This window comes from Oncorhynchus mykiss, chromosome 1, assembly GCF_013265735.2.
Source record: "Oncorhynchus mykiss isolate Arlee chromosome 1, USDA_OmykA_1.1, whole genome shotgun sequence".
Taxonomy (NCBI): domain Eukaryota; kingdom Metazoa; phylum Chordata; class Actinopteri; order Salmoniformes; family Salmonidae; genus Oncorhynchus; species Oncorhynchus mykiss.
Genome location: NC_048565.1, coordinates 68,433,955 through 68,445,286, shown reverse-complemented (window position 1 = coordinate 68,445,286; position 11,332 = coordinate 68,433,955). Strand labels below are relative to the sequence as shown.

The following is an 11,332-nucleotide window of genomic DNA, read 5'->3' as shown; positions in this document are numbered from 1 at the left end:
ATATTTTAAAGGACATTGCCTGACGGCACCTGATCCATAAACTTAGATCCATGTATAGCTAGCTACCAATAGTAAGCCTATAGGAGATACGTTTGATAAAACTTAAATAAACCATCAAGTAAAAAATAAACACATTAATTAGTATGTTCTAATCCAGGGCTCTGCAACTCTATTCCTGGAGAGCTACCCTCCTGCAGGTTTTCACTCCAACCATAATCTAGCACACCCAATACTAATAGCTAGTTGATAAACTGAACCAGGTTAGTTAAAACTGGGGTTGGAGCGAAAATCTACAGGAACAGGGTTGGAGACCCCTGTTCTAATTATTAATTGATGTCATATTAATGAATATTCATTCATTTGATGCACGATAAGAGAAAGCAACTGTGCTCCATTCTATACGTTCTATTTCTATGGGACTCTGCTCAGCTTGGATTTCATTGGCTAGTTTCACCACCATGGCGCCAACCCGGAAGTTGCTGAAAGTCGAAGGACAACAAAAGTAGCTAGCTAGCAACTGTTACATTTGGTTTTGTTAGTTTAATTTGTGCTAATGTTTAATGGTTAAAATACGTATGTGGTTAATAGGTAGTCCGTTCAGGTAAAGGTAGGACTGTTATCGTTGTGTATTCATTGAGCTTGCAACCGTAGCCAGCACGCTGGCTAACGTTAGCAACACTGCCCCTCAACGGACAGACCAGGGTCAGGTGAATATCAAATTATTGATTAATTGAAAAATTTATTGGCGTAGAAATCAACACAAATTGCAGTAACATGGAGGACAGGACCAAGGAACTCGAAAGACCAGGTTGCTTGAGTGTCGGTCAGAATTCAGAAGAGGCGACACCAACCGATGGTAGCCGCCAGAACAGCGTTGACAACGATGGCTCTGAAGACCACGATGGGACATCCAATAATGTTGACTCCGAGGATGAGGTACAGTACTGGAGACTTGGGCAATATCTAACGTTAGCGTTTCTTATATTGCTAGAGTGGCGAGTCATAATATACTGTTATGAATATGGTAACGTTAGTTACATGGTAGTTACAATGGTTTGTACTCTGTAAATGTGATGCACTGTAATGTGGAATGACATTATGCATGTTTTTGCATCTTTTCACAGCCTGAACTTCCTCTTAATCAATTCTACCCATACATCCGCTGTGCTCTCTGCTGCGGATTCCTCATCGATGCCACCACCATAACAGAGTGTCTGCACACTTGTGAGATACAATGATTGAGATGAAAATTCCTGAAATATGAATGCAATCACTTCAGTCTCATCACATTAGTCATAACTGCTTTGTTATGCGTTTTCCCTTTCCCAGTTTGTAAAAGCTGCATCGTGAAGCACTTCTTCTACAGCAACAGGTGTCCCAATTGCAGCATTGTGGTCCACCAGACACAACCACTGTACAATATAAGGTAAACATGCCTGCCTCTGATGTCTAAGAGCACCCATGCTCTTGTCTTGTTCAATTGTATCAGAGGTTTTGAATTTGAAGACATCGGTTCATGTTGTTTATGAGAGTTGTTCAAAAAGAGCGATCAAAGGTTGTTTTTCTGCTTGTCCTCATTAGTGTTCTTTTTAAGGTGACATTTCTATGGTTACCCTCCCTGCTGGGGAGTTACCTGGTACACAATGTCCTGATGTGACACACAGGTTCTGATATGTCTATCAGTAGATGCCACTTTTATCCATTCCAAGCACACACGCTTGTCTACCGAACCGCTGTGCACAACTCTGCCTTCTGCACAGTCCAAAGAGACACAAATGTACAGATGACTAATATGCAAACTAGCCAAGAATCGTCTTCTTTCGACCAATCGATTGGTGGACATTTTAAAACATGTATTTTGACATGTATAGACACACCCTATGTTTGAATAAAATCAACTATATCTAGGCCATTGAGCTTGTCTGATGCTTTAAGCACTGTGATTTAAAAATGAAGACAAATTACTAAAGAGAGAGCCAGAGATCCATCCTGTTGCCCCCTGCTACTGGCCTTCTCAGATTCTGCATTATGCTCCTAAAGTTGCCGGTAATAGGCTACACCAGCGGTCGGCAACCTTTACCATTTGAAGTGCCATTTCTACTGATCTGCGTGCCGGTTATGATTTTCACATGCACATTTTTGTGGAAGAGTTTAGTTTATAATAGTCTTCATGTCTCAAAATAAAATTTGATTAACCACATTACATCTTAATACAAATTATACAAATCTAAAAGTAACTTCTATTGCCATTGCCGATATGTAAAAATAGCCTACATAAGCCAACAAAACTTTGCAGCCCGCAGGTAGAAAATATCCTGATTTAAAAATAAGTATCCTATAAATCACATTGGCTGCACATGGTCTGTCAGCAAGGAACTTGAAACATTGCATTAACATGGTCAGGCCTGAAGCACCTGAAGAGAGCTGGAAAGATTTTAATAAATAGGCTACATTGAGGAACTATTGTCATTCACAATGGATGTAAAGACAGACTTTGTTTACCTGGTGTTTGAGGTGAGAGAAAAAAAGTTGCTTTGAGGAGCTCTGCAGTCATGGTGAGTTAAGGAAATCAGAAATAGTATCAGATCCCCAAATGGGCACTCTTATAGGTCTACATTGTGCGCAGAACAAGTAGACTAGTCTACTTTTATATGCGGAATCAGGTGTGTGTCCACTCCTACAATGACAACGGTAGGACTGTAATAATATATTGAATGCATTAACAGAAATGACCGTAACCAAACAAACATGGTAGATTAGAAATTATGGGAATTAATGGTAAATGTTGCTATTGGTGATACTGGTGTGCCATCACCCGCGGTCTCCACAATGGATTAGTCCCCTCTGACAGGTGTGAATCAGGCAGGTGTTTCGTGTGCCATAATTTGTTTCTATATATTTGCCACTGCTCAACTAAAATAATCTTGGTCGACCAAACAATCGACCAAACAATCGACCAAACAATCGACCAGTCGACTAAATGGGTGCAGCCCTAGTGCAAACTCATTTTAAATGAAAACGTTGCCACGATAAACTGACATTTTCACTGAAACAACGTGTGCAGAAGTCTGCTTTGCAGCAGATAACTATAACTCTCCCATTGGCCCATTATCAATGAATATAGTGATCTATAGGCTAATACTCAGTTATATACAGGTATGTAAATACTTACTGTATGGTGGGTATTTTTACCTCCACAGGCCTGACAGACAGTTGCAAGATATTGTTTACAAGATGCTGCCACATCTAGAAGAATGTAAGTATCCATAAGCCTTCCATTTCTCACATTTTCTCATTTCAATCTTTTGTTTGGCAGTTTAAATTAATATTGTTCTTACTCTTCATTTTCTTTGCAGTGGAGAGAGCAAGGATGATAGATTTTTACAAACAGAGAGGACTGGAGGTGCCTAAACCAGGTATAAAATATTATTTATTTGTTGTTGATGTTAATTGTTTTTTGGCTGATATGTGATGAATCTTTGTTTATATGAAGGGTTTGCGTATTTGAAGACTGAAGACACCTCTGGTGTTAGCCATGTGTCAGTTTCTGTCTGTCTCATTGCTGTGTGTGGAGCGTACCACTAATGCCACTGTAACGCTCGTCTTTCTCTGTGACCTCAGTGGTGGCGTCCCCCGCGGTCCCTGTGCTGAAGAACCAGAAGCAGAGGAGGGAGTTGCTGCCCCAGTCTGTCTTCACCATCCCTCCTGAACTGGATGTGTCTCTGCAGCTGGAGTTTGTGGGGTGAGTCTCTCCCTAGCATTAGTATCTTCTATTTGAGGGATGGGGGATATTCAGTAAGACATTTTGAAATGTTATTGTTTATGTTTGTCTCTGGTCATTCTTGTCTCCCCAGTAGATGGTGCTGCTGTGCTACAGTTCTTCCATTGAGTGAATAGGCACTAGGGCGAACATTTCAAGTTACGAGATTGATGGCTAACTTTACATAATTGGTTGCAGGGATTAAGACAATTCTATGTAATGTTGTGTTTTTGTTTTGATCCAGAGCGGAAGAAGGCATTAACAACTATAAGGTAATTACTGCTGACAAGCTCTTTTCTCGAGTTTTAATGACAGTTGTACGATATTTTAAAATAAATAACAGTACCAGCGATAATGTTGCTATCCACTATATAGGAATGGTCATACATACACTAATGTTGTGAAATTGAGTTGTTTTAGTTATATTGATATAATGCTCAAATGAATAAGGGATTGAAATCTGTAACACTGGTGTACCTGGCCAGCCTTTGGAGAGGCGGTACGTGCGAGTGTCGGGAGAAGCCACTGTCCGCCATGTGGAACTTTTCATCAGGAGGAAGATGGAGCTGAGTCCTACCTGCCAGGTCAGTGGGAGGAGTTTCACATAGACTTTACCAGGATGTCTGATTAGGTTATGAACTATTTCTGAAAGGGAAACCTGGCAAGATGCCAGAAAGAGAAAGGCATAATTATGTACATGCGTTATATCTGCTCGTTATGTGAGAGGGCTCTCTGCTTCAAGAAAGAGGCATGTTTAAATGTCATTGTGTGTATACCTGTGTGTGAGGAGTCCATCTCAATCACATCCCCTGAAATATACCTTAGTGGACTGCATTGTTGCAATCTAGGGCATCCGGGCTAAGCAGCTAAGTGAGAGGTCGATGCACCTTAAGCTCACCCAAGGACAGAGAGAGAAGAGTGTTATTTTGTCTAACATGAAAGTGCAGAGTGTAACAACACAACCAGGGAGCAGAGCTACCTGTACATAGCGTGTTTAGCAGTAACACACTTGGACAGGGATTATAGGCTTAGGCTGATTTCTTGGCACTCACCGGCCTCGTCTGGGGAAACATGGGGAGTAAGAGTTGCAGAGGACAGAGGAAGGGGAACTAACCCAGAGCTCAGCTGTGGTCTGAGTAGCAGGATAACAGATTGTAAGCACTATCACAAAAGCATTGACGTTGTCCAGAGTTCTGTTCATTTTTATTGAGGTCAGTTCTAAACCAGGGGTGGAACTGTGATTATTCAGGAAAACTATTTCTATGTCTTATTGAAATTGATCAGTAGCCTTTTTTCTGTTTTCATTTGCTCATCCCAAACTGCAGCTACCAGTTTCCCCTCAGATATGCCCCCCCATTACATTGGAGTCATTGAGCAGACGCAGTTTTCTAGAGTGACTTACAGGAGCAATTAGGGTTACTTGCCTTGCTCGAGGGCACATCGGAGGATTGTTCACATAGTCTGCTCGGGGATTCGAACCAATAACATTTTGGTTACTGGCCCAACTCTCTTAACTGCTAGGCTACCTGCTGACGACTCCCATGTACAGTTGAAGTCAGAAGTTTACATACACTTAGGTTGTAGTCATTAAAACTTGTTTTTCAACTAATCCACAAATTTCTTGTTAACAAACTATAGTTTTGGCAAGTCGATTAGGACATCTACTTTGTGCATGACACCAGTCATTTTTCCAACAATTGTTTACAGACAGATTATTTCACGTATAATTCACTGTATCACAATTCCAGTGGGTCAGAAGTTTACATACACTAAGTTTACTGTGCCTTTAAACAGCCTGGAAAAGTGCAAATCAATCCCAGAACAACAGCAAAGGACCTTGTGAAGATGCTGGAGGAAACAGGTACAAAAATATCTATATCCACAGTAAAACGAGTCCTATATCGATATAACCTGAAAGGCCGCTCAGCAAGGAAAAAGCCACTGCTCCAAAACCGCCATAAGAAAGCCAGACTACGGTTTGCAATTGCACATGGGGACAAAGATCGTACTTTTTGGAGAAATGTCCTCTGGTCTGATGAAACAAAAATAGAACTCTTTGGCCATAATGACCATTGTTATGTTTGGAGGAAAAGGGGGAGGCTTGCAAGCCGAAGAACACCATCCCAACCACGGGGGTGGCAGCATCATGTTGTGGGGTGCTTTGCTGCAGGAGGGACTGGCGCACTTCACAAAACAGATGGAATCATGAGGATGGAAAATTATGTGGATATATTGAAGCAACATCTCAAGACATCAGTCAGGAAGTTAAAGCTAGGTCGCAAATGGGTCTTCCAAATGGCCAATGACCCCAAGCATACTTCCAAAGTTGTGGCAAAATGGCTTAAAGACAACAAAGTCAAGGTATTGGAGTGGCCATCACAAAGCCCTGACCTCAATCCTATAGAACATTTGTGGACAGAACTGAAAAAGCGTGTGCCTGCAAGGAGGCCTACTGACTCGGTTACACCAGCTCTGTCAGGAGGAATGGGCCAATATTCACCCAACTTATTGTGGGAAGCTTGTGAAAGGCTACCCGAAACGTTTGACCCAAGTTCAACAATTTAAAGGCAGTTTAAACTATTTGGTGTATGTAAACTTCCGACTTCAACTGTATGTTATCGCTCAGTGTATCACTCTCACATGATGTCATGCCGTCTGTGGAAATGATATGATGTTGTGGTGCAGGTGGATGTCGTGTGTGGAGACCACCTCCTGGACCGTTACCAGTCGCTGCGAGAGGTTCAGGGCTCCCTGGGAGACGATGCTCTACAGGTGGGTCCACTCAAGACCCTATGTACTCCTAGTCACTCTCTCTGGAAATAGTCCTGATATCGTTAGCCTCCATTTATGAGTTTGTGTGCTTATTTTTCTTGTATGTGTTTTTATTCCCAGGATGGTATTTTGGTTCTCCACTTTGGACTGGTGCTGCCTGCTCACATGTGAGGGGAAAGTGGGATGGATGTGATCCTGATATTAATGCTGACCTTCAGGGAACCACGGTCTTCATTCTTGTTACTAATGCCTTACAGAATCAAGTCTTCTCCTCTCTGCCTACTTGCCTGACTATTTTCCAGATGCCTTCTTCTGTAAATTGTTATGGTTAGGTTATAGTTTTCAGTCTGAGAGACTGAAGTGATTTCAGAGGGCTCAAAGAGAAAAAGGACCCGTCATGCTACTACTACCAAAATCTCATGTTTTTGAAACACTAGTTATGAGTTAAATGTACACTGTATCTGTAATCTGTACTGTTTCCTTATTTTACATCATTTTAGAGCTTTGAACGTTTGTACAGACTGTCTGTACACTCTTAGTGTCACTTCATGTCATTGTTTTGAATATTGATTAACCACTCAAGTTTCAAACAGGCCTTTTTGATACAACCAATACAACAAGTTGGGTTTTGATACTTGCAGTTTCTCAATATTAACACTAATAAAATACTATGCAATATTATATACCCATTGTGTTTTATATGGCTACATTTTGCATTAGCCGGTGTGGATATGGTAATTATGTGATTCTGATTTCTGGTCATGTGGATATGCTAAGGATGTTTGTTTTGACCTGTAATATGGCTCTGAAGAAGGAATGTGACTCTAGGGGTGAGGCTTGATCTGTTCAGTGCAGTGTCATACTCTTAGTCACTGAGCTAGGACTAACCCTGAGCTCATGCAGTAGCCAGAGCTTTTCAGAGAGGGACAGGGAGGTTATGGGAAGTCTTCACTCTGCAGTAACTAAAATGAGAATAACGATGTGTTTGTCTTTAGCAGGTTGTCGGCATTGAAAGGATGATTTTCAAGTTGATCCAAATGCCAAGCCAATTAGCCGTGGAGAGTTAATATCCTCTCTCAGCTCAGTGTGTGGCCTGGATCTTTATCAAACCTATTTGTATCCTTCCCGCTCTGCTCGACTCGGTGGGGGATCTGAGGGAGCAGTGAAAAGACTTCTCAGTCATTTATTGACAATGTTCAATAAATAGGGACAAAATGGTTACAGTACATTTTTAATGGCTTCATCAACAGCACCAACTCCCAAAAATATTAGCCATGTACTGTATTTGCATGGCATAACAACGAACGACAGAAGAGTTGGCTAAAACACATACAGATCAGGCAACCAGGCTACAAAAATATATACATTTCATTAAAATATTATATTTGTTTAAATTACAAAATTATCACTCCTTTCAACTACCTACCTACCTTCCATATTCCTTTCATATTACTAACAAAGACGATCTCGATTTCCACTATTTTAATTGAAACTGGAGAGTGTAGCAGTGCTCAGCTGCACATAATGCATCCCAGTAATAATGTAAGATATACAGTACATTTTCTCTGTGCCTTTAGATAACTGGCTTGCAAGCTCTGAATTTACGTTGTCTAGTTGTTTGAGTTGATATCTGCTTCATCGCTCTTCTCCACTTTTTCCTCAGTGATCTCCTTGAAGCCATCTTTCTGAGCAGCCTCTTTGTCCTTATTGGTACTCCGTGCATAGCTTGAGGCACGTGGCTGGTATCCAAAGTGACTGGTGCCATGGTTTGAGGCGCTAAAGTGAGTTTCCTCTCCCTCCAGCAGTTTTCTGAAGGCCAAACACAGGTCAACAAGTATTTTGTCAATACATTTATAGCTGAGAGTGATTAGTGACTAACATATTGTAACATTATTTTTGAAAGAGTATGGAGGGCAAGGAAGGGTATATTCCCATAATGGGAATCACTAAGACTTTGCTAACAGACCCTGGTCACAGGTCCTGGTAGATGTAAATTACCTGTAGGCAGCTATTTCAATGTCCAGAGCCATTTTGACATTGAGCAGATCCTGGTACTCTCGAAGATGCTGAGCCATGTCATTCTTGATGTTCCGCAAATCATTGTCCAGGTGCCCAATGGTATCCTGTTTAGGTGAAAGGAAGAAACAAATTCGACCTTAACATCTCCATTGCAGAAGGCCTCTCAGTACTGAATGTCGTTACATGGACCAAGGAAAAAAACTTAGTCCAGGTGGGAATACTTAATCTATATCCTTTCCTTGAGCCCTACTCTTTGTTTAATCCGAATTTCTAGGTAACCATATGCATTGAATTATCTATAAGGACACAGTAGTAAAGTGTTCGCTCGTGGGTGGCAAGGAAGAGTATTTGAACGCTTGCGCAAGAGGTCATAAACGGATGACCACTAATCCGATTTAGGGTAGTATAAATACATGGGGTTCGTTCAGTATAATGCACTGCATTTGGTGATTACTCTACGGGGTTGAAGCTAGGTTCGTAGACTACTCTGACGTCGACGGGCCGTTATGTTTCCTGTCATGTCAAGCAGCGTGATAGTGATATGATGAACACATGACATCACGTCACACGAGCCCCCGCGGGCTCTCATGGTCAGTCTTATAACACTTTCTCAGCTGGACAGGACACGACATCCAGCTGTGATGATTCAAGCAGACGTTTACTGTTGCTGATATCTTTTAGAAATCCTCTTTATTTAGAGAGCGACCCTGCCACTTCATGCGGTTGCAAATTTAGAGCATTTCAGAACCATGGACAGGGAAGGTTGACTTCCAGATGTGTTATCCCAGAACATTCAACAGTCTCAAAATAATAACAATGTTTTAAGATGCAAAGACGGCTACCCATTGCAATATAAATCATGCATTTTAATGTGTTTATTTACAAATAATTTGCGTAATCTTACTTTTCCATCATGCAGTACACATGTTCTCACTTCCCCAACACAGGCGCACCTGTGCAAGGAGGGGTGCGGTGTATGTGTGAGAAAGAGCTGTCAAGTGCAAACAAACGTATTTTACCTGCAAACCTGCGATTTCAAGATTGTGTCCATCTTCTGTCTCTCGAATCTGCCGTTCCAAAGACTCGTTGATGCCATGTAGGGTCTCCAACTCAATTGTCTTGGACTGCAGTTGTCTCCTGAATTCGTTGATCTCCTCCCTGCTGGCCCGCATTGCCTCATTGCTCCTGGTGGCCTGCTCGTTGAGATTGGCAAACTTGGATTTATACCACTCTTCCGCGGAGTGCAGGTTCTTAGAAGCCAGAGTCTCGTACTGATTGCGGATCTCTTTCAGAGCCGAAGTGAGGTCGGGTTTGGCCAGCTCTACCTCGACTGACACATGAGCTGCCTGGACCATACCGCTCAGTTCGGCCACCTCCTCGTCGTGTACCTTCCTCAGGAAGGATATCTCATCCAGGAGGCCCTCCACTTTGCGCTCTAGATCCAGCCGCGCCATGGTGGCGTCATCCACGTCCTTTTTGAACGACCGCAGGGTCTGCTCAGCCTCCTCGCGCGCCCTTATCTCCTCCTCATATTTGGCCCTAAGCTTGTGCATGTCTTCTTCTAAGTTGTCCCTATCGATGAGAATGTGGGCTTTCTCGCTGCCGATCTCCTCCACTTGCGCGCGAAGCTCGCGCATCTCCTGCTGGTATAGGTCCGCGATGCGGGATGGCTCGTGCTGCCTCTGGTGCAGGGTCACCAGCTCCGTCTCCAAGACTTTGTTTTGCTGCTCCAGGGTACGCACTTTCTCGATGAACATGGCGAAGCGGTCATTGAGACCATGCAGTTGTTCCTTCTCATTGGTTCGGGTGACTTTCAACTCATTGCTGAGGACGGAGGATTGAGTCAATTCGAGGCTGTCACCTGGCACCGTCGAAAAGGAAGAAGACTGACCGGTCCTTCTGTAGTAGCCCAGCGATGACGCACTGCTGCGGGGGAGAGACACCGCAGACCTGTAACTGGTGGAGGACACAGAACTGCGGGAGGAGGCGGAAGGACTACTCATACGAGAGGTTGAGGGTGAGAAACGAGGAGCGTCCCTGTAGATCTTTCGGTAGGATGACGAGGTATAGTGGTCAGATCCGTAGTTCATCTTTGCGGTTGGCAAGAGAGGCTTTGGAAAACTTTGGCTGCAGTGCTTATATAGGTTTAGGCAGACCGACCCAATACACACGGAGTTTTACATTATCCCCATAACATAAGCGCATGAAGGACGATTTTCGAAAATTAATCTATTTAAATAAAACGTTAATAGGCCTAGACTAAAATATATATATATTTTAAATACATTGATATTTTCTACTATTTTTAGGTGGAGGCTGTTCCTTTCCCGAGCATCGATGGAACTGTCCACTTGGTGCAGTGCTGATGTCAGAGGATTTGTAACTAATCGCGCAGGTGTGAGCTGCTGCAGCCTGCGGAACTAGACATCTGTCTCTGGGCTCTATAAACGATATGGACAACTCGTTCGGCTTAGCTATGTTTTACATCACTGATTCTGGTCGTGCGTAATGACGCTGTAGCACAATTGAATTGCCCCACAAATATGAATTCCCCGGTATATCACCATGCATGCACCTCATGACACCGGCAGATGGAGACGTAGCCTTATATTTTACCTTTTCAATGGGATTCTAAATGTGATATGTTTACATTGGAAGGGAAACAGTTGTGCTGCAGCCTAATAGCAGTGTTTTTACGCACAGTCTGCCCACGTTCCCTCTTTTGCACAGACTGCTCATATCTTATGCAACCGTGAGATCCTGTCATTGGCATCAAGTTGA

At 42.7% G+C, this 11,332-nt stretch overlaps 2 protein-coding genes across 2 annotated transcripts; one reads left to right on the top strand and one right to left on the bottom strand.

The window, feature by feature from the left end:
• The first annotated feature begins 431 nt into the window (after positions 1-431).
• Positions 432-7,214, top strand: pcgf6 (polycomb group ring finger 6). The gene is made up of 10 exons (XM_021609486.2): positions 432-936; positions 1,125-1,224; positions 1,330-1,426; positions 3,201-3,256; positions 3,357-3,416; positions 3,622-3,742; positions 4,005-4,032; positions 4,246-4,344; positions 6,446-6,532; positions 6,653-7,214. The coding sequence occupies exons 1-10, from the start codon at positions 775-777 to the stop codon at positions 6,701-6,703; spliced, it is 861 nt and encodes a 286-aa protein (XP_021465161.1). The 5' UTR covers positions 432-774; the 3' UTR covers positions 6,704-7,214.
• Positions 7,215-7,747: 533 nt separating this feature from the next.
• Positions 7,748-10,721, bottom strand: inaa (internexin neuronal intermediate filament protein, alpha a). Its single transcript, XM_021609473.2, has 3 exons — positions 9,571-10,721; positions 8,531-8,655; positions 7,748-8,341 (listed from the first exon to the last, which is right to left on the bottom strand). Exons 1-3 carry the CDS (start codon positions 10,639-10,641, stop codon positions 8,143-8,145), a joined length of 1,395 nt encoding a protein of 464 aa, XP_021465148.2. The 5' UTR covers positions 10,642-10,721; the 3' UTR covers positions 7,748-8,142.
• Positions 10,722-11,332: the final 611 nt, after the last annotated feature.

What these genes read in the sequence shown, in the direction of transcription:
- pcgf6 (XM_021609486.2), top strand. Translation starts at nt 775, where the DNA reads ATGGAGGACAGGACCAAGGAACTCGAAAGACCAGGTTGCTTGAGTGTC. An exon ending in AAGGCATTAACAACTATAAG is followed by an intron (nt 4,033 to 4,245) that starts GTAATTACTGCT and finishes GTACCTGGCCAG; the next exon opens with CCTTTGGAGAGGCGGTACGT. An exon ending in AGCTGAGTCCTACCTGCCAG is followed by an intron (nt 4,345 to 6,445) that starts GTCAGTGGGAGG and finishes GTTGTGGTGCAG; the next exon opens with GTGGATGTCGTGTGTGGAGA.
- inaa (XM_021609473.2), bottom strand. Translation starts at nt 10,641, where the DNA reads ATGAACTACGGATCTGACCACTATACCTCGTCATCCTACCGAAAGATC. An exon ending in TTGAAATCGCAGGTTTGCAG is followed by an intron (nt 8,656 to 9,570) that starts GTAAAATACGTT and finishes TCACCTAAACAG; the next exon opens with GATACCATTGGGCACCTGGA. An exon ending in ATTGAAATAGCTGCCTACAG is followed by an intron (nt 8,342 to 8,530) that starts GTAATTTACATC and finishes TTTGGCCTTCAG; the next exon opens with AAAACTGCTGGAGGGAGAGG.